The sequence below is a fragment of the Neolamprologus multifasciatus genome, chromosome 18 (genome assembly GCF_963576455.1).
Source record: "Neolamprologus multifasciatus chromosome 18, fNeoMul1.2, whole genome shotgun sequence".
NCBI classification, from domain to species: domain Eukaryota; kingdom Metazoa; phylum Chordata; class Actinopteri; order Cichliformes; family Cichlidae; genus Neolamprologus; species Neolamprologus multifasciatus.
Window position 1 is genome coordinate 15,011,261 of NC_140456.1, and position 21,798 is coordinate 15,033,058.

Here is a 21,798-nt window from a genome sequence, read left to right on the forward strand (position 1 = left end):
AGGCAACATGAAATGACCGAATGTAAAGACGGGTGAGAATATACTTGCAAATAAAGACCTCTGCAGCTTCTTTAATGGCGATTCTAGCTATAATGCTAGTTATAGCTTTAGAGGCACCGGTCACTTTATTAGGTACACCTGTGCAGGTGTACATGGGAGCAACAATGCATTTAGGTACATAGAGATGGTCAAAACAGACAGAACCTGCTGAAGTTCGAGAATGGGGGGAAGAAAGGTAATTTAAGTGACTTAGAACGTGGCGTGCTGGTTGGTGGCAAACAGGCTGCTCCGAGTATTTCAGAAACTGCTGATCTACTGGGAGTTTCCCACACAACAATCTCTAGTGTTAGCAGACAATGGTTTGAAAAAGAGAAAACGTCCAGTGAGCAGCGGGTCTCTGGGTGAAAATGCCTTATTGATTTCAGAAGAGCATGGCCCGATTGTTTTGAACAGATTAACTCAAGGTACGAAGAAGACTTAAGTCTGAATGCACAGCATGTAGAAACTTGAAGCAGATATGCTACAGCAGTAAAAGACTGGGTCTCACCAAAATTAGACAACAGAGGATTGTACAAATGTTGCGTGGTCTGTTGAGGCTCAGTTTCTGCTGCTACATTCAGATGGTGGAGTCAGAGGTAGGTATAAAACACATAAAACTATAGATCCATCTGAATTGTATCAATGGTTCAATGGTGGTGTAATGGTGTGTGGATATTTTCTTGGCACACTTTGGATTTCTAAAGGATAATGCATTATATATATCAGCTGAGCATCGTCACAGCCTGAGTGTTGTTGCTGACAATTTTCATCCCTTTATGACCACAGTGTACCCAACTTCTGATGTCTGCTTCTGGCAACATAGCATGCCATGGCCGTAAAGTTCAAATCATCTCAATTACCCCTTGCTGAATTCATGCCTCGAAGAATTTAAACCTAGGAAGTTGTAGCTAATAAAGTAGTCATTGTTTGTATGTTTGTTATATGTGTGTGTGTGTGTGGAGACAGTTGATAGAGGAGCTGTTAAGTCTAATTGTTGAATGTGTCATTGTGTTTCTTAAATTTGTAAACTCTGAGTTCAATCTATAGGATCAAGACATTCCTTTGTCTCTGACCACCTCTCCAGCCACAGATACATCCTATCTGGAAGGCATGTTTCTTGTGTTGTAAGCTTCCTGCTTTTATGACTCTTTTGGTCAGCAGGAGGTCACACAAACGCACCCCCATGACACACACACACGCACACACACGCACACACACACACACACACACACACTCTTGCACATGCATACAGGTGCTTACACATACACACACATAGTGCCTTGTCTTTGTAACTAAAGGGGGTTTTACGGAGGGAGGTGCTTGTGCTGTGATGTGTATTGTAACAGTTTGTCAATAAATAGCTGTGAGGGAAGCAGCTCTTTTAAGGATTTGGGGCTGGAGTTAGGTGAGGAGCGTGAGCTCCAAGAGCTGGTTCTGACCCAAAACAAGCCGGTTGAAGATGTTCTGTCTTGTTTTCCGCTCTTCATGAGGAATAAGTCTCTAAACTAGCGGGGCTTGTGGAAACACAGACCCAACAGGAGCCAAGCAGGGTTTTATTTTTCCTCAAAAGACATGAGAATAGTCCAGCGGACATTGGTTGGAAATGTCATGACAGGTGCCTGGAGTCTAACCAAAGGGCAGTGTGTGTGTGTGTGTGTGTGTGAAACTTATGACAGCTCCCTGTTGAAAGATGACAAGTGAAAACTAATGAGACCGTATGTTTCAACACAAGTTGTCCCAGCAACAATATGGTCAGGTGTGTGTGCTTAAAAAGGACACATGCTGAGGGAAAAGAAAAAGAAAAGCAAAAAGTTCAGAGTGAGCGAGAGCCGAACTGCATGTTTTGTTTGGGGGAGTGAAGTTTTTATTAAATCTTCCTACAAAGACAACAAAACTCTGGTGACAGTTCTGCCAATTCTTTTTTAAATTACACTGAAGCGACAACTTCACACGATACCATCAGCAGACTCCAGCCGGTATGGCTTCCCTACTTCCATCATAATCACTCATCTTATTTCCAGTCCATACGCTCCCCTTCCTCTTCCATACCTCACCCTGTAGTGGCTCTCATCACTTCTGCTTTGGAATCTCCTACTTTGATCTTTACACATAATCGCATAGATTCTTGCCAACACAGCATTTTCTGTTCAGCTCCTCACTGACCGTGGCGACAAAGGTATGACTTTGGCGTATGCTGACACCCATAAACGGTAGCAGCTGTCACCCCAGAAGAAAAACACCAGCTGATCGTGTCGGGCCCGGTCGGTCGCACAGTGCTGCTGGTTGTGTTAGCATTAGCAAGCCTAATGAGTGCCGACGGGAAAATGACATTGTAAATGAACGAGATTAATTCCTCTTCAGTGGCAGTAAACACAACACGTCTGCGTACCAATGACTCTGGGACTGTGACATGAAAACATGCAGAAACACACATCAGTAATCAGAGCTCAGTCAAGGCGATTCTCTCAAAAGGCCATAAATGTTTTTCTAATTACTTCAAAAACTCCAGACTCCTTGTCTGACCTGAGCTTCTTCTCGCTCTGATCCACAGCACTCGGGCTCTCTACATTACACTGAGAGGCAGGCAGTCAGTCTGCTGAATCCTTACACAACATATCCATGAAGCCAAGTTCATTATAAACTAGTCTTTTAATACTCTGGGAGAAGTGGTTTAAGCAAAGTTCAAAATGAAAAATTTAAAATTCTGAAAGTTTTCTCATCACGCAAAAACCCATTCATACATTTTCTTAACCACTTCACGTTAAAAGGGTGCAAAAGCCTATTTCAACTCTCATAGGATAAAAGATGGTAGCTTGTCCAGTGTGTACCCCATTTCAGGCTAACACAGACAGAAAGGCAACAGTTCATGCTCATATACACATCTACAGCCAATTTAGAGCCACCAATTAACTGAGCATGCATGTCTTTACACTGCGGGAGCAGTAACCCCACACAAAACATGCAACTCCATACAGAAGGGGTCAACTGTCCAATGAATTCAAACCCAGGATCCCCTCGTTGTGCTGTGTACCACTGTGCATCCGAGTTCATTATTCAGTAATTACTAATTAATGTTAGGGAGAAATATTAAAGTTGTAAAACTAATGTTCAAATACCTTGAATATGTGAAGTTGTCCTGAAATAAGTGTCCTAATAAACCTTCAGGATTAGATCAGCGCATTTAAATAAACAAGCATAATTGTAGTTTATTTAAATATACTGGACCACATTCATAATGTTCCCATCCACAAAAAAAGGTTTGTGAGGTTTTCCATATTTCTGCATAAATATAAACTAAAACGTCATCCAATGAGGTGAGACCAAGAACAACTAAAATTTAAATAAATAAATGTTTTCTTGGATGAAGTCAATAGACCCAATTTTGCTCATCTGTGAGTGGGGGAAACTATGTAAACTTTGGAATCAGCATTAATTTGGAAACAAAAACAGTGTCTTCATCTATGGAAAGGCAATCAGATGCTTGTGAAATACAGATCTATTACGACGCCTGAGCCTGAATGGTGCAAATGAGGCCACCTAAAAAGAGCTGTTAATGCTCAGGAACCTGGGAAAGTTTACAAAACTATCTAAAAGATGTTTGGAATCCACCGATCTACAATCAGACAAACTTTTTGCAAATGAATGAATCTGAAAAACCCGACACAGGAGGGTCAACCAACAAAGATCCCACAGGCAAGGTGTATAATAATAATCTGCAATGTCACTAAGGAACCCAGGGTAATTTCTGACTAATTAAAGGGCTGTCTTACAATTCATGAGTCCACCAGCTTTAAAAATGAAGAGCTAAACGAGAGAGCCACAGCTCATCAAAGGGAAATTAATTAGAAATTAATTTGGAATTATAACAGCAATTCATTTCAAGAGATAGTGAAGTGACATTCCACACTTCATGTGAGGAAACGGCACCTGTGTCATGGTCCAGGGTTTTTGGAGTTATTATTAAATATATTCTGTCTGATTCCTTGTAAGCTTATTTCTTATAATGTATCTCGTTGTTTTCCTTAGCATTTACCTCTAGCTCTTAGCTGCCCTTGCTATTTGTAGTTGAGTTTAGCCGTTCCTCAGGCTTTTCTTTTCTTTTATTCACTGGCATTTATGGTTTCTTATTTCTAGGTATTGATTGTTCCAGTATTTCCCAGTATCGTGTGCGATCAGTTCCCATTAGGCTTTGAGTCTTAGTTACAGTCCGTCTTCTATGAGCTCTTGTTCCCTGTCTTGTGTCAAGTTTTCTATATTCTGTGTATTCTGTATTCCCTTTCTATAAGTAATTTGTCTCTTATATTTAGTTTTACTTCTTTGTCTTGTTTAGAGACAAGAAAGTTTCAGCTGTGTCTCATCATCACTACCTGTGTCCCCCGATTACCTCATGTCTGTATTTCAGGCCTCAGTTCATGGTTGTGTTATACTGTGTATTTGTTTTTGTAGTCTGTTCCTGTCTGGCAACCTTAGTTATTCCTTGAATACCTAGTGTTCTGTATTTCTTTTGGACTTTGTTTGCGTCTTTTTCTGAATTTACTGTTTTGCATTTAATCAACCTTAATAAAGGCTTGCAGTTTTGATCCGATATAAAATGCACAGGGTCACATAAAATTGTTATATATACTTTTAAATTTGTTAAATCAGGTTCTCTTTTTCTACCTAAAGAATTTAGTGAAACTCTGATATGTCAGATCATGTTATGTAGAAATATGAAAAAGCTTAAAGAACCTCTGAACCTTTTTCTTGAAGCTCTAGCACATGATTTGTGCAATACTTTTGAAAAAGTCAGAGTTATGAAATGGACTTCAAGGTGACACACTCTGCTCAGAGAGCTGTTTGGTGTTTTGAGGTGCTAAGGTAATGGAGTAGCACTTAATGTGACCTGACTTTCACTGTTAGTGTTTTTACCATTTCCACCATTTATCAGAAACGTCTGCTCCTTTTACATTTTGAAATGACTGAAGTTGCCTTCATAAAATGACGGGGCCAAAATACTGAAAGGTACTCACTTTAAAAATGTGCTCAAAAGTCACTGGAGTCTGCTGCATTTTTTTTCTTGCACAGCTTGGAAGTTTATGAACTTTTTAGATGCTTAAATTTGAAGTACTGAACAAATGAGTTGATAGGCTAATTCAGACCACGCTGACCTTGGAATCAGTTTTTTTCAACGATCTCATTTTAACATAAGTAATTAACCACAATCAATTCTCTGACCTTCCAGTCACTCTCACCTCCAGGCTGTCCTTTCACTGTATGCCCTTTTCTTTATTTCAGAGCAGCTAAAAAAACCTGATGAAACCATTTTAAGTCTTTACTGATTAATTGCTATTAAGAAATGTAAGCTTCAGCCCTTCTTACCACCTGCATTGTATTTGTTGCCAGATAGCATTAGCTTATTGAGCACTATATCAGGGACCTGCAGGAGCCCCTGAGGGTTTTCAGTAGGATAACTCTTGTGGACTGACAGCTTTTGGATGGCCAGGTCACATCACTGGCCATGTTTAGAGTATTCATCAATACTTCCTGTGCTTTTAGATAATTGAGGGCAGGTGTGGTGTCATTATGCAAAAAGATGCTTAGACAGGACCCAACCATTCAGGGCTCTGGACCTCTTTGGGTTATCCTGCATTAGAAATTAGAAACGTAGAGCCCAATGAAACACATCGGTTGGATTATTCAGTAATTCTAACTGAGCAAGTGACCTGTCCTAGGTTTACCTGCGTTCTGTCTTATGACAGCTGGCTCCAGTCCCCCCAAAACACATAGGCCCTAGTCACACAGGCCTACAGACTTGTTTGCACCCCTGTTAACCTTTGATAACTATGGTAAATGTATGTTCTCCAACTGGTTAGCAAGTAGTTGCTACAGATTGCTGGCAGTTCTTGGGAGCTGATTGCATTGGTTGCGAGCAGCCTACAATAGTTTCCAGGAGTTTGCACATTCTTTTTAAGTGTCCTTTCTCACTGTCCCTCTTCCCCTTTGGTTTTCTTTTCCTTCATCTTTCTCCCTTTCCTATCCCCCAGCCATGTAGGAAGGAGTTTACATGGAAGACACCAACTTATCTGCAAACACTTGTCAACTATTCTACATATGATAGTGAAACTTGTGCAATGCACTTTTTCAGAGTATTTGCCTTCAAAGTAAAACTTACATATTCTGAAATGTGTTAGTTTGAAGGTGAACTCTTTCTTTTTCTCATTTGTGTCTCACAGGTTGTCTACCGCTTGGCAAGCAGTGGGATAATGATTGCAAAGTACACAGGGTAGGTGACCACAACAATCTGTTAGTGAGCAAAGCAATTGCAAGAAGTCAGCACAACACTATATACCTCGAGCAATGAATTTCACCTACTTGTAGGTAGTGCCAACAACCTTTAGCAGCCACTCACCAACCAGTCATGAAATACACCTTTTTGTCTAGTGACCTGTGGTTGTCTATGGTTTCAGACCAGACCAGTTAAAGACCTGCATAACTGGAGCTGAAGTTGAATAAACTGCTAAGGAAATACATGAACCTATTTAGAGTATAAACCTTTACTTAAACATACACCTTTAAATATGACCTTTTTTATGTGAAAGGTTTTTTCGTTGGTTTCAATGTGAGTCTGTTGTGTCTCCATTTCCCTGAAAACCTTATGTGTATAAATAGTCATGTCTTTCCTCCAAGTCTTTGCCACAGAGTCCGTTAAACTTCCCATGTGTCCTCACTCTTTGACTTCCTGGGCTTATTTGAGTTAGCTGAGTTTTTTTTTGTTGGGACTATGTTGTTGTCTTGGAGTCTGCATTTGGGTCCTCATCCTACAATACCTGATGATTGTTTTATCTCTGCATTATCATAAAGTTCTATAAGATACTGATTAGATTTTATACACTGAATGATAATCATTGATAATTTCCTTATTTTATGTAACAGAAACACCAAAAACCAAAAATATTAATTGTGTGATTAGACAAGAGGAGGCTAAGCAGAAAAGCTATACCCCGATAAGTTTGGAATTGAGACTAAATTATTAATTTATCACGAGGAAAATATTTTTCTAAAATCTAACAATTTTTTAGCACATATATTTTGTTTATTATGACTCAATTAAAAGTAACGATGGCAAATAAGACAGTAATTCAGTAATAACATTTGATAATCCGGCTAATTCAGTTTGCACAAAGGCTTCACAGTTACCAAAGGTCTCTTCACTTGCTGTCGTCCAAACTCGTTAGTTACACTCTGAAACATGCGCTCTTGTTAGTATGAACTGATCAAACTTGGCAGCAGTGAACTGTGGTGAGTTTTCATACTAATTAAGGCTGCAGACAAGGGATTCAAAGTATAATGAGATTTACTCAAATTAAACACTGTTGTTTCACGATTGTCTGTCAGAACAAAGGCTGTAGGGGAAATTCTGTTAGGCAGGAACTAGCAGATTTAAATTCTATGTATTTACAGCATATACGAATGATGTACAACAATAATTGGAGTTGGCAAGACATGTATAGAGTCCACCTGAAAAATAAAACCTTCAGTCTTACATTCCTTTAGAGTATCATCAGTGTTTATATGTGTGCATGTGTGGGCTGTCAGTGTTTCAGACAAACGAGTGGTGAAACTGGATCTCATTCCATCACCTGAAGCCAAACTTGTCCATGGCGATGGCAAAATGTCTCGGCTGGTCGTAGCAGTGGTAGAGGTTGCGGTCGTCCATCGGGATCAGGTCAACATCACTGAAGATGAAGCAGTCATACTCTGCATCCTTCAAAGCCTCCGTGTAACCAACGTTCAACAACTTAGCACGGTTGAAAGTGTCCTCGCCCAACTGCAAGACACACAAAGGAGAATCTGACATCAAGACATGAACCTAAAAACTTTGAACACGTAAGGATACAAAGATATGCGATGTCAGGAAAACAAGCAGTGAATTTCTGATCAAATGTACATTATTAAAATGACCGTGTCATAGAAATGAGAAACAAAAAGAAGGCCGTATATAAAATAAGACATTTTCATTTTTCTTCAGTATTATAAAACAATATTAAAGTGGGAGTAGAGGCCCCTGAAGTTATAAATCTGGTCTTTCACATGTTATACAAATGAAAACACATCTGAATGTACAACTGCTACAGGCACTTTTATCATAAACAAAGAGAGAATGAATCAGGCTGTAGCAAATGAGGTCAGGCTCAAATCAAAGGTGTTTTTCTTCTATTAATCCACTATGAGCTGATGTGTTTATTGACCCCAAGGAAAGATCATTTGCCTGAACCAGCAAAACCCATCTGCTTTTGCGATAAAAGATAAACTCCATTTATATATATATATATATATATATATATATATATATATATATATATATATATATATATATATATATATATATATATATATATTCATTTTTGTCTGCTGCACTTGGGTGAAATTGATTCAAGCTATGTGTGAATGTGTATATGAAGTAATAATGGTTTTACTGTTGATAAATACAACAGTAAAAACACAGTGTAGAAAGTGGAAGACATAGTTCACGACAAAAAGCTAGCTTTAATAACTGATCTCCAAAAACAAAGCTCAAAGATGCAACGAGAAGAAGTAACCCAAAAGTCTGGGACAAAAGGGACTTTACAGAAAAGAATATAAACTGGAACAAGACAGGAAGTAACACTGCCACAAACCAGGGCTTTTTATAGTCAAGTGATAGGGGAGTTGACACAGAAAGGTAGCATGAGACCGGGGAAGACAATGAGATGGGGGAGGAAGTGAAGCTCAAAACAACACACAAGAGAAAACTGGCAACATATGTATCAAAATGCAGTACTGTGCAAAAGTCCCGAGTCATTCCATTCTTTATATTTTGCTTCCAAGAAGCCATATATGTTGTTTTAAACTGGTCTTGTGCAACAGTTTTCCAGGTTTTCTGAGGCACTTTTAGAGTTATTTTTAACATTTTTCCTTAGACATCGGTTGCTTTTTCACTCTCATGCATAATTTGTTCACATTTCTTTTGCTGAATTTATGAAAAAATGCCAAATACATTGGTTTGACAACCATGAAATAATATTTTTGTACCAGAAAGTTTATTTTTAACTATTTGCCAAAAACCTGGAATATCTCTGCATGGTGTTCAGTGTGTCCTTCAAACAGTTTGAGGACACTGGAAAAGGGGAGGACAAAGAACAAAGTGACAGCCCTAAAAGCTATTTACAGGAAACTAATTATCTGAAAGTCATGTCTTTAGGAAAAAGGAAAAATCTAGCAAAAACCTGACACAATACTTCAGAGATAAATCTGACCATTCAGTTGATCAATCAACTACTTTTTTTGCCCAACTTTTCCTGATTTCTTAACACTTTCTGAAATTTTCTTTTCCTTTCATCAACACATGTAATGCTGAGAGCATCACTAAACATCAATACTTAGTGTCTGCAGTGTTAGTCTGAATTTAATGCTACAAACAGAATGAAGTGATGTGTTCACTGACCCTAAGAGACCCTGCTGCTGCAGTGAAGTGCATTTATTTTTCAGACATCCATGGCCCAGGTTCAACACTTTGGCTAAGATAAATTCTTACCCAGCAGCATACCGGCGTGAGTTAGTTGAGGTTAATATATATGACAGTTCAATAGTGTAGAGGATACTGTATATCTCTCTCAGCAGAACCCTTCTGCAACAGCTTGGTAAAGTCCAAGCCTTTATTTAGCAGCAGGGAGGTCAGAAAGCAAGAAGAGAAGTTACTGCAACCTGAGACTGTTTGACACTTTGGCAGTCCATCAACCTCGAGAATGCTGTGGATTTATTTATTTATTTTCTTTTGCAGCTTTCATGAGAACTACAGTGAAGAAGAAGAATCAAGGAGTGGAGACAGAAATGTGCCATCAAAAAGGGGATATCAAAATCCAAACCATTTGTTTTGTCAGTAACTGGTGTACGAGACCGAGTCATAAAGATGGTTCCCCCTCGGGAAACCCTTACCTTACGCTCAGTTTACAACTAGTACATATATTTTAGAGCAAATTGCCTCGAGCCCTTTTTTTCTTAACAGGAGCAAGTACAGCCTTTACTGCAACAATTAAATCTCTAGTTGGGTCAGCAACTTCATCTGCCATAAATGCAAAAACCTGATACAGGCAGGAAGCAAAAGATCCAATATAATTTCTGAGAGAGACAGAGGGATGAGATCAAATTAACCTTATGCCCTAGAAATTACAACCATATATCAAAAAAACTGTTTCCTAATTATGGCTTAGTGACAAATATCACTGTCTGAATTTTGTGGCTCTAAACTGGAGGATTTTCTCTCCTAAGGCTGGTGTCTATTATCTGGGCCAACAGATAAGCAATTTGAAGATGCTAAAGAGATGGGCTATGCCTGTAATAGCAATTTTGGCATTAACAAAAAAAACAATGACTGTAACAGACACACCTATAAAATAAGTAATTCGCTTTAACTAAACATTACAGCAACAAGTTGACAAAAATAAGAAAATTGCAATTTTAAATTAAAATGGGAGTATTTTAAAGAAGCCTTATGCAAAGTCTCCAAGATGTGACAAGAATATCAATTTATATTAATGAGACTCCACATTCATGTCATAAAAAGGCCTTCCAATACTGGATTAATGCCCAAGTGTACATAAAGTAGCAGAAAAATTAAAAAGTGTTACAAATCTGCTGCAGTCACGCAATACTTGTCCAAAAGAGAAAACCACCTACTTTTGACAGCAAGGTGAATCTTTGAGATGATTAATGTATCTGCTGTCTGTCCAAACTTCTGATCAGTTTTCGATTTTTTTGTCGTTCTTGTTTCTATGCCGGTGCATTATCTGTTCGAACCAACCGTGAATCAAGTACAAAGCGTAATCCCCGTGGTAAGCCCACTAATACCTCAGATTTGAAAGCATAATCCATCTGTGCAGGTAACACACACAAAACATCTATTGTCACAAATCCACCGGGGCTCCAAGTATCAGCTAAAATGGGCTTCTGCCTGTTTTTGAACAACAGTGGGTTTATTAGGTCGGAACCATATCGTATGAGGTCAGAAGAGAAAAAATACAACCCAGGAACAAACAGCAGACAGATCAGAGGCTGGTGATGAAGGGGAAAAGAGTGGAAACAAGAATACAGATGATACTACAACAGCTTGTGTGCTCTGTGTAACTGTTGTGCATTTTTTCAAGTACTGATTTCACTAAGAGTATGAGAGCTAGCTGACAAATTACAACCAACCACACCCTGTATAGAAAATAATATTAGGCCACACTAATCCCACTACCACAGGTGTATAAAATGAAGCACCTGGCCACATGGTCTGCCGTAACAAACATTAGTGAAAGAGCGGGTCAATCTAAAGAGCTCACTGAGTCCCACCATTGTGACAAGTTGGTTTGTGAAATTTCCTCCCACTTGGATTTTCCACAATCAACTCTAAGTGGAATTATTACAAAGCAGAAGCACTTAGGAACCACAGCAACTCAACTATGAAGCAGCAGACTGTGTAAATTTAAAGAGCAGGGTCACTGAGTGCCTAACAGTCGCCAACGCTCTGTTGACTCGTTGAGTTCCAAACCTCCTCTGAAAAAAGCAATCTCTCCCCATAGACCAACACTGGCAGAAGACATCTGCAACTCCAAACGATATAATAAAAGTGTGACTCTTTTGTTCATTAACATTCTTTTAGACCTTCCCAGAGGCTAGAAAAGCAATTTTAAAATGTGATGCCATCCCAATTTCAAGTCAACTTTGTAACTGCAGATGTGTGGACACGAGCAGGAAAACAATGTGCATGTGAAGTGAGAAAGAAACCAGAATCTTTCTTTCGGTGTCTGGTGTCCAGTTGTTACAACACTTAATATTATATCACATATTATTTGTTACACAGTACAAAGATGCTGCCCGAGAATCCTAAACATCATGGAAACAACCTGACTTTCCAATATTTCCGCTGTTTGTTATCTCAAGTGTCTGCAAATATCTCTCAGAGCTATGTAAGAAAAATGCAGTTCTGCATAAAAACAGGGCGCTATTTTGTCCCAATTCCTTGTCTCGGCTTTGAGGGGAAAAACTTCACTTAGTGCAGTCTCACATGCCTCGAGCCTTTATACTTGGTTGCTGACACAGACAGCTGGAGACCTGATGGCCGAGTAGTCATTCCTGTCATACTTCTTTGAAATCGCCTTGATGTCAGCTGCCTGGGCGCATGCATAGCTGGTGCATCGCAATGTAAATTCTCCACTGAGAAGGCACACACACAGAGTCCATGCTGACTGTCTAAGGGGGCAAGCATTTGCCCCTTTAATGATGCTGGGAACTTTTCCATCTGTAGCCCATGGCAGTAACGCTGTATGGATTTTGATTGATTAATAGGATAAACATTGTGGAGTTTTATCAGAAGTTTACATTTTAAATTTATTTCTCAATTTGTAACCACAGTAATTAAAAGAATCGACACAATTTGACATCCTTAAGTTAAGCATAGAAAACCATAGACATAGTTAATGCAGACGTTTTAAAATGTTCTTTTCTTCTTTGGGTCCTAGCTGGCAGCTGGTCCAGGTGGTCGACTGTGGTGTATTGTGGGTCCGCAGGATGTCAAGCTCTCTAAGTGACATTCTTCCAAGACTTTCGATCAGTGGCATTGGTTGTAGCTTGCTCGAGATCAAATTGTTGGCCCTTTAAATTGTCCCCAGTCTGTTTGGTCCATGTTTTCTTTGGCATTTTTGTTTGACGTGCCAATGAGCACGCTATAATTAGTGTGGTAGTTGGCCTGGTGCACAAACCACTGAAGTTGACGATGTATTTGGTCACTGCCAGTTGGTTGCTGCTGGCAACAGTCTCCAGTGACTTTGTTTCCCATGTGATCACTTATAGAAACTCCAAGGACTTGTCGTAGACAGTGCATTTAGAACACCTCAAACTTGTCAATGTCTGGGTTTCAGAGCCGTAGGGGAAGACAGGCAGGATCAGTGTTTGGAAGAGATGAAAGTAGGTGTTTTAAAATTTAAAAAAACGGATTAATTATTTCCCAAAGTTTAGAAAATTTTGGACATTTGCCAGTTCTTTGCATGCTTGTCACGTATCATGATACATGTCATGTTTTGTTTCATACCGTGGTTTTGTGTTTTTGCTCGTTTTAATTACGTTTTTCTGTCTCTCTCAAATTATATGCTTCTGCTAAAATTTAAGAAACGCATTCTCCTTTTTTTGTGCTGGAAACTGCAATTTTCTTAAAATGTAACCACCGGTATTTTTTTCTAGGAGACTAAATGAGATTCTAACAGAGGTGCAAAAGAACACAAAGAGCTGTCAGGCATTGTTGTGTTTTTCCCAGCAGATCAGCTCATATATCTTTACAAAAAGTCCACCCCTCTTTGTGTGCTCCTAACCTCATTAAGCATTATTGTGGTCACTGTTTATTATTTTCATTAAGACATCTGTGTGGGAAACTCCCATCAACGCCGCTTTATGGTGCTCTATGTCTTCCCTAATCACTTCATGCCATAAGCGAGTTTGCAGAAGGATGTAAATAAGTAAATCTGACACATGTTACAGTGGACAGGGCACTTAAGCATTGCAGGTAAACAGAGGCAGTGGGATTGATGGGTGCAGATTTTACATGTCTGAAGTAAGAACAGATACCTAGAAGGTGTTTTTTATTGCATATATTCAAAATTTTAAAAAATGGTGAGACAAAGATGCTGCAGTCTTTCTCCTTCTGCTCCATTTTTGGGCTTTTATTGTTTCTTGTTTTTTTTTTTTTGTCTTGATGCTGTATTTTCCTCTACTGCTGGCCTTATTTTCATGTTTTCTCTTCAGGCTATTGTTTTCTGACCAAAACCTGTCTTTTTTTCTCATGCAGAATGCACTGGAAAGGACTGTTCAGCCACAATTTGCCTACAGTGGCCCACAGGGGACAGCGAAACCATTCATGTGTGAATATTTGACAAATCAACAAATTACAGGGTGAAATGCAGAAAGGGTACTCCAATTTAGCGGAGAGCAATTTTTGGCTTCTCATTTGCAAATTCATAGGCATCTTTTAACTTTCAAGGACATTTCTGCTCCATTAATTTTTGATCAGGCTCTACATAATACAGTGTGCATATGCATGCGGGCATGCAGCCTCAGCCCTGTGTAAATGAGTTTACTGACAAGTGTGACAAGTATGTGTGCCACAAAAATAGTTTTCTTCAGTTTGCTGAGACCTCTTCAGCTCACACTTGGAGGGAATATTGAAAAAAAAAAGTAAACAAGAAGTTCCCAAGATAGAATTTCATCTGTCTGGATGCTTGAAAACATCTGCTAACTCTGACTGAAGTTTTGTGTTTTGCATGTGTGCTTATTTCTGACACTTGCGACCGCATTTTAAAAAATAAACTTAAAAACAAAGCAGGTAGCGGTCATTGTGACAGATTTTGTTTTGCAGGGAAGCTCTTGACCGTTTAGTAAACTGTGTACATACAAAAGGTTTTTAGTTCGCTGTGTGGTAATTGTGGAGTAATTGCCAAAAGAGTGCTGTGTGCTGACATTTGTGTATTATTACAGTAATCTGGCAGATCAATGGTGATGTGCAATAAGTGCACTCAAGGAGAAGCTATCGCTATACAATCAAAACTTTTAAATGCTCTCTTCACTTACAAATAACTAGAAGCATCATTTAGGAGCCAGTGTTTACTCATTACTTATTTAAATGTGTAAATGTAACTAATGAACTGAATCAGTCAAATTTTGAGTGGAAATGTAAATATGGAAAACTGCATTCTGAAAATGTTGCTTGAGATTTATTTGGATTAATTTCCTTTTATATCCTGTCATATTTGGATTTTTGCATATCTTACCAAAAGTGGATACTTTTAGTAACTTTAATTGTAACAACATCTTCACTTTTCTTTTCTTTCTCGTCAATCAAGATTTGTGTTGACTACATTTCTTATTCGATGATGATGTTGGTGGCTCACCACTATCCATTAATAATGCGTTGGACAGTTCTTAAACCAATTTTAGTACCTTCAGTAATCTCCTTAGTGGTTTTAGTTACTTGATGATAATACTATAAAATAGAGCATCTTTACAGATGTAGGCCACAAGAAGGTGAAAATAAACCAAAAGAAAGTAAAGTTTCAAACTGTAAACTGGACACAGGATGTTCACATATACTAGATTATAGACGAGCTAGCTTCTGCAGAGATGACTGCTACTTATTGTACGGTATGTGATTGGGATAAAAGGAGCAGCTGGGAAAGTGAACCGCTGGGGTAAATCACTGGCTGCCTCCGGAAAAATGGGTGGGGTAATTGAAAGGAAAACACTCATCATCTAGCGACAAGGTGTCCAGTCACTTCACTGTAGAGGCTTAGTGACTGACAGCAGGAAACTCTGGTGCCTGTTGTGGTTGTTGGCAGCTTCCTATAATGTGTGTGTGTGTGTGTGTGTGTGTGTGTGTTCCCGTGTGCGCGACAGGCAGTATTTGTGTGTCTAGTCAGTCCTTACTGGTGGGGATGATTGCAAAACAAAACATGCTTTAAGGAACAATGTGGAATACCAACAGTAATAAACATTCCAGCAATTTTTAACAATGCCTCTAAAAGCCGCTTTGCATCAAAATCTTTAGTGATGAGATTTTCAGCACCTGCAGCGCTTTGTCAACTTTTGTGAAATCGATAATTTATCACTTCAACAAACCCGAAGAAAACAGTCATTGTGAGAAACCACTGGTGTCGGAGTTCTGATAAAAAATTCATGTCGCTATATCCCAGGTGTCTTGAAAGCTCAGTGCACTTCTGAGTTGTCCCACTTGTTAGAAATCCGCGTGTACCCACCAATCGAATGTGATCTCTACTTTCATGACTACTGTGCCAGAAAATGACCCTGTGGTTCATTTGTGCAAGCTCTTAATACAATTTGTGGTTAGTGCACGCTAAAAGTATGTGACGTGTAGCTGATGTGTGTGTATGTTTTGTGTATGTGTCAGGATTAAAACTGTCCCCTGTAGTCACTGTCTGTGCTTCTCATGCTGCTTTTTTTACGTTTGTTTTTTTTTTAGCTCCTCCTTCTTTGTGAGGAATTCAGCTGTCACTCCTTTTCCTGTTCAAAGCCACTTTTAACCAATCAGCATGCTACATGCATCATCCCAGTTTTGTCATGGTCCTGAGCCTGTGGACTCAGTGGTTTTGGTTTTGATTATTATCTTATGTTTCAAGTTAATTCTTGTTCTTAGCTTTGGTTTCTGTTTTGTATTTTGATGGTAAATAAAGCTCACTCATTGCATCGTCAGCCTGTGATTGGGTCCTTTTTCCTTCAACCCCATACGACTGCCGCTGCAGCCGTGACAAGTTTGGCTACATGCTTTTATTATGCTAGCATGTCTGCATAGGATCCACACCTAAAATCCTTCAACCTGTGTAGTGAAATGCCTTCATACACCATTTTCTAACATTTAAGATTATGAAAACTTGTTGTATTTTATCAGACCATATTCTTTTCAGTAAGTCAGACTCCTTCATGACAGTCACCTGATTCTTAACACATTTCTAGTCCTTTGACGTGGCAGCAGTCTTTTTTAGCTTCAGTAAGGGTAGAATACATTTTTCAGACGTCCAATATCATCGTTCAGTTGAGGAACTTGTTGCTGCTTTCAGAAATTTCACAGTACTTTAACCCTTTAAGACCTACCATAGAACCAAGTCAGGCAGAGCTTATATTATATTTTTACATGCTGTGGAGCCATTTTTGGGAGCATTTCAAGTTGCTATACATCAATACAACCATTATAGACCAGATTTTAATAATATGTCTGCATTAAGTGCATAGTAATTACATAAATTGCAAAAAAGTGCAATAAACTACAAAAAAAATTGAAAATTGTTTTTGTTTTTTTAACATATATTTCTAGTTAGAGAAATTTAAGAGGCTTATCCCTCAAAACTGTAAATACAAAAAAGTTGCACAAAATAGTTTCCCACCACAGGAAATTTATTTTAAGTGTCTTCATAGTTTTATTTTTGAAATACACCAATTTTTATATACTGCAGGAAAAACGAAAATAAATATTATACTGCAAATTTGCAAAAAAGCAGCATATGCATCAAAATAAACTATTTCCAGCAGTGCAATATGAGTCCTAAGCATCCCAGAAACGACACAGAAAGTCATAAAGTCAAAGATAACTTTTAAAAACACCAGTATAGGCTCATGAGGCTATATGGTAAAAAAAACCCCTACATTTTCCGCGAAAATGACGTCGCTTCCGGTTTCGGGCAGGTCATGCAGACATGCAAAAGTTCGCGCTGACCTCTATTCCAACATAGGAAGTGTTATGAACAGCTGATCTGATCGGCAAAGCGTGTTTCTGGAATATTATGTTTTTGTTGCTGCAAGTGCTTTTTATGCAGTTTTTGCAAAGCTATATGTGGAAGGAAACTGTGATGGCATAAGATGTAAGTACAACTCCTCCAGTTTCATATGCAAAAAAAATTATTGCGCTAGCTCACGTGGTTGCAGAGCTACCGGGATTTAAAATTAGTTATGCAAAACAGAGCGTGCCCGCTCTGACCGGTTTTAAAGGGTTAAAGATCTATAAATTTCTCTACCATGTCTGTATAAGGACATTATCTGCTGAACAGTCAAAAAGCTGCTGCACTAAGAATAATATAAGTCTGATATTTTTTTTAACATAAATACATAACATGACCCTTAATTATAATAATAATTTTTTTTTATTCAATTTAAATGTACGTTTTCAAAAAATTTTGTGGAAGAACCTTTCCTCTCTTTAATAGTGTGACAGCAGGAAATGGAGCAAGAGTGGAACTGGGAATGACATGCAATAAAATCTCAATAGCTAAGCACCAAGGATGGTAATAGACAACATTAGCCAGCAAGTAGATGGAGTTTCAACATGAAACAGCAACTGGGCAATCTCCAAACTCCTGCTGGTAAGAATCACATGACCAGATCCAAACAAATCCAGAGCAACCAGTTAATGAACCTTCAAAGAGCATTGCAGCCCATTTAATAGATGCAGCAAAGCAGAAATAGGTTTTTCATATTGTGAATTTATGTTTGCTATATATGGTAAACTGACATTTACCATATAGCACGTCACACTAATAACAGTTATAATGTTGAAGTATTAGTCTTATAAACAGATAAGGGGTAGGTAAAAGAAGTCAGCTAAAGCCTCAGTCACTGTCACGGTGGTGGACGGACTCAGGCACAGACTGAGGTAGCACGGTTCAACAACACTTTATTAATCACTCCGGTGCGCTATGTACACGTGAAGGGGGGGGGGGGGGGACACCAGGGTCCCGGGGATCAATAGGGGGGAAACACACTTCTTCACACTTGCTCCGCTCCTTGTCCAAACACTCCTCACACGAGCAACCCACTCACACTCACGGAGTCCAGACTGGCGGTTACAAAGAGGTTGCAGACTGGACTCTAGATCTGCACGACTGTTGTCAAATCTAACTTCTGTATTATATTCATATAAACACATAATATTCTCCAAAAAGTATAAAATCAGTGATATTCACCTTTAATGGGGAAAAGTTGTTTAGTTAAGTGATGCAATATAATTCAAACACTTTGCATCCAAACTCAATGCAATACAGCGTGAAATTATGGTTTCAGATAAAGTGGCAGGATAATTAATTTAAAAAGCCTTCAGGCCCTTCAGTTAGAAAAATACAATATAAAACAGCAATACAATAACAACAAAAGAAATTAAGGGAATTAACATTTGCCATATCCAATCTAATTTAGCTTCTGTTTGCCCTCAAACTTTGCTTTAACTTCACAGCTTTCACTGCCTCTTGTATTCACTATTTGACTTCTGAGCTCTAAAGGGAGAAAGGTAAATCTTCTTCCACCTCTCCAACTGCCTGCACTTCCTGCTCTCGGGTCATCAGTTACATTTATTTTCTCTCTACTCTTCTCGGGCTCCTTGCTCTGTCTGTCTCTGGCAGGTCTTCCCTGGTGTGTCTGCAGTAATCTGGTCAGTGTCAGCCATTCTCCCCCTACATGCCCTCGGAAAACCAATTAACCCTATCAGCCATATCTGAGTATCACCGGATAAATCCAGTACCGCTGCCTCTATGAAAGAGAGAGAGAGAACATGTGTGTGCGTATGTGATGAAGACAAATATATACTGTAACTTTCTCCTAGGCCTGGTCATTGCACACGCACCTATTGTTGTTGCCATGGAGAGGGATTAAGGTACAATCAGTGCTCTGCCTGGATGTCTGTCAGCAGATCGTCAGACCTAACGTGGGTGTTTCTGAATGGTACGTGTGTGTAAGTCCATGCACAACCTGTGAATGTCTATGTGCACGCAAGTGAGTGTGACAGGATTTCAGGCTCCTTTGCAGACGCGGAGGTGGGGACTCGTGTCCTATTATTTGGCCAGTCGACCAGTGCGGGGAAAGAGCAACCACAGGAGATGTACAGAGAATTCATTTTATCTCACTTAATGTGTGATTTGTGTGTGTGTGTTTGATTTTTTTTAATATATATATAAAAACAGTGCAAGTGTACAAAAGAACATTGACTTGCTTTGATGTAAAAAAAAAAAAGTTAACATTGTTATTATTTATTGCTATTTCAAGATAGGGGTGATGATGCTGAAATAAAATGAATGAGCATGAGCTTACTCATCTTTTTTTGTATTTTTGGAAAAATTAATTAGCTTAAAAATGTTACAAAGGCCAAACACACTTGTTAGTCCTCACACTACAAACACTTTTTGTAAATTTGCAGTAAAAACATGCTGTTAGACAATCCAAATTACTACACTCACTAGGCACTTTATTAGTTATACATACTCAACCTACTCAATCATCCAGTCATATGGCAGCAACACATTCAGGCATGTGGCAAGATGAACTGCTCAATACCAGCACAGGGAAGAAAGGTCATTTAAGTGACTTTTAAGGTGGCATGGTTGATAGTGACAGACAGGCTGGTCTGAGTGTTTCAGAAACTACTGGAATTTTCCCGCATTTTCCTTAAAGCGGAGGGAGAGAAGTCCCTACAGAGGGAGAAGGCCACACCGGGTGCCACTGCTAAGAACAAGAAACTGAGGCTACAGTTCACACAGACAAGTGTGAACTGAGTGGTTAGATCAGTCTCAACCTGTGTTATGAGATTCGAAATCTAAAAAACACAAAAACATGGTTTCATCCTGCTGTACTAAGCTATGACAGTTGAGGCTGCTGGTGCTGGTGTATCAGTGTTTAGGATATTTTCTTGGCACACCCTGGCCCTTTTGTACCAGTTGAGCATTATTTAAATGCCACAGCCTACCCATTGTCCATGTACCATGTCCATCCTGTAATGAGCGGTGTGTCCATCTTCTAATGGCTGTTTCCAGCAGGATAACGCAACATGGTCACAAAGCCCCAAAAATCTCCAACTGGTTACTTGAACATGACAATGAGTATCCATGGATACCAGATCTCAATCCAACAGATCATCTTTGGAATCTAATGGAACAGGAGATTCACATCTTGGACGTGCAGCTGACAAATCTGCAACAACTGTGTGATGCTGTCATGTCAATACAGACTGAAATGTCTGAGGAAAGTTTCCAGCACCTTGTTGAATCTATGCCATGAAGATTTAAGGCACAAGGGGTTCAACTTAGTATTAGCAAGGAGTATTTAATAAAGTGGCCAGTGAGTGGATTTTTCCACAGTTTCACTCTGGTGAGCATGGCTTTAGCTTGAGACCAGTTGGCTGTATCCATAAAACAAGACATAAAAAAAGAACCTGTTACACTGCTTTCAGTCACTCACTGAGATAATTTAATTAACGAGCTGGTTATCGCTAAAAATATCAACTAGTGAACGGCCGTCATTTCCACTCTTCAAATTTGAGCGTTGCCAGCTATAAAGCGGCTGCTTTTATTTGCTCTATGTGAAGTTTTTTAGATTTACTGTTTAAACATTATTCCTTTTAAGTGGTAAATCTACAAATATTCAAATCTGAAGCTAAAAAGTGACAATTTGACAGAATTAACCATTAAATTATTATTAAAAAAGTACATATGAGAGAGAAAGAAGAAAGCGAGAGAATGATAAAGAGAGCTACCATGTTCATTAGAGCCTGCATGAACACTAAATGCACTCGGCCATGCGTTCTTAATAAAAGATGATTATCCCTTCATTTCACCGCCACCTGGGAAACAGGAAGCTCATCAAAGCTTGATTAGATACTGCAGTCAGCCATGCACACAGAAACACAAACACGGCCGGCCTATGTATATCTAATTCATAACCTTACAGTCTTCAATCGTACCCGCAGCAGTGTGTTTTCTGCTTTATGAGAGCTTGGCAGAGAACACAAAGACTGAGGAGAGAAGAGCGTGACAGAGTTGGCGTGGGGCCAGAATAACTAATTTGCTGTAATGACTTTCTGGCAGTTCTGACACAGAGGAGCTCCCACATAAAGTGAGAGGCCGGGCCACGATGGGCAATTCAATTACGATTCCGTCACAGTAGCCGATAGTCGCAGATCAGGGCAACATCAGCACGACAGCCGGCGATGATACGCTACACTGCCGGGCCAAAACAATGAAGCAGGTAATGCCTTTTTTCCTTTTCCCCCGGTAAATAAATACAGGACACATCTCTAATATCCCGCACAGGAACTTTTGGTCGTTTTGTCGCAGAAATGTGGACCAAGCCATCCATATGGAAATCAAAAGTAAGACTGCACCCCACTATATTTTTTTTTTATTTCTGACTAGATGAGGACATGCTGTACTCTTTTTTTTTTTT

General features: G+C 39.1%; 1 protein-coding gene across 2 annotated transcripts in view; it reads right to left on the reverse strand.

Moving 5' to 3' along the window:
- Positions 1 to 21,798, reverse strand: part of b4galt2 (UDP-Gal:betaGlcNAc beta 1,4- galactosyltransferase, polypeptide 2) — a 214,791-nt gene that overhangs the window by 43,283 nt on the left and 149,710 nt on the right. For both annotated transcript variants that reach the window (XR_014870507.1, XM_085139623.1), the window contains exon 5: positions 7,659 to 7,846. Coding sequence is in view for 1 of the 2 variants with exons in the window: in XM_085139623.1 (XP_084995749.1) it covers positions 7,659 to 7,846 (188 nt within the window). In the remaining variant the exon portion in view is untranslated. The remainder of the gene's footprint in view (positions 1 to 7,658; positions 7,847 to 21,798) is intronic.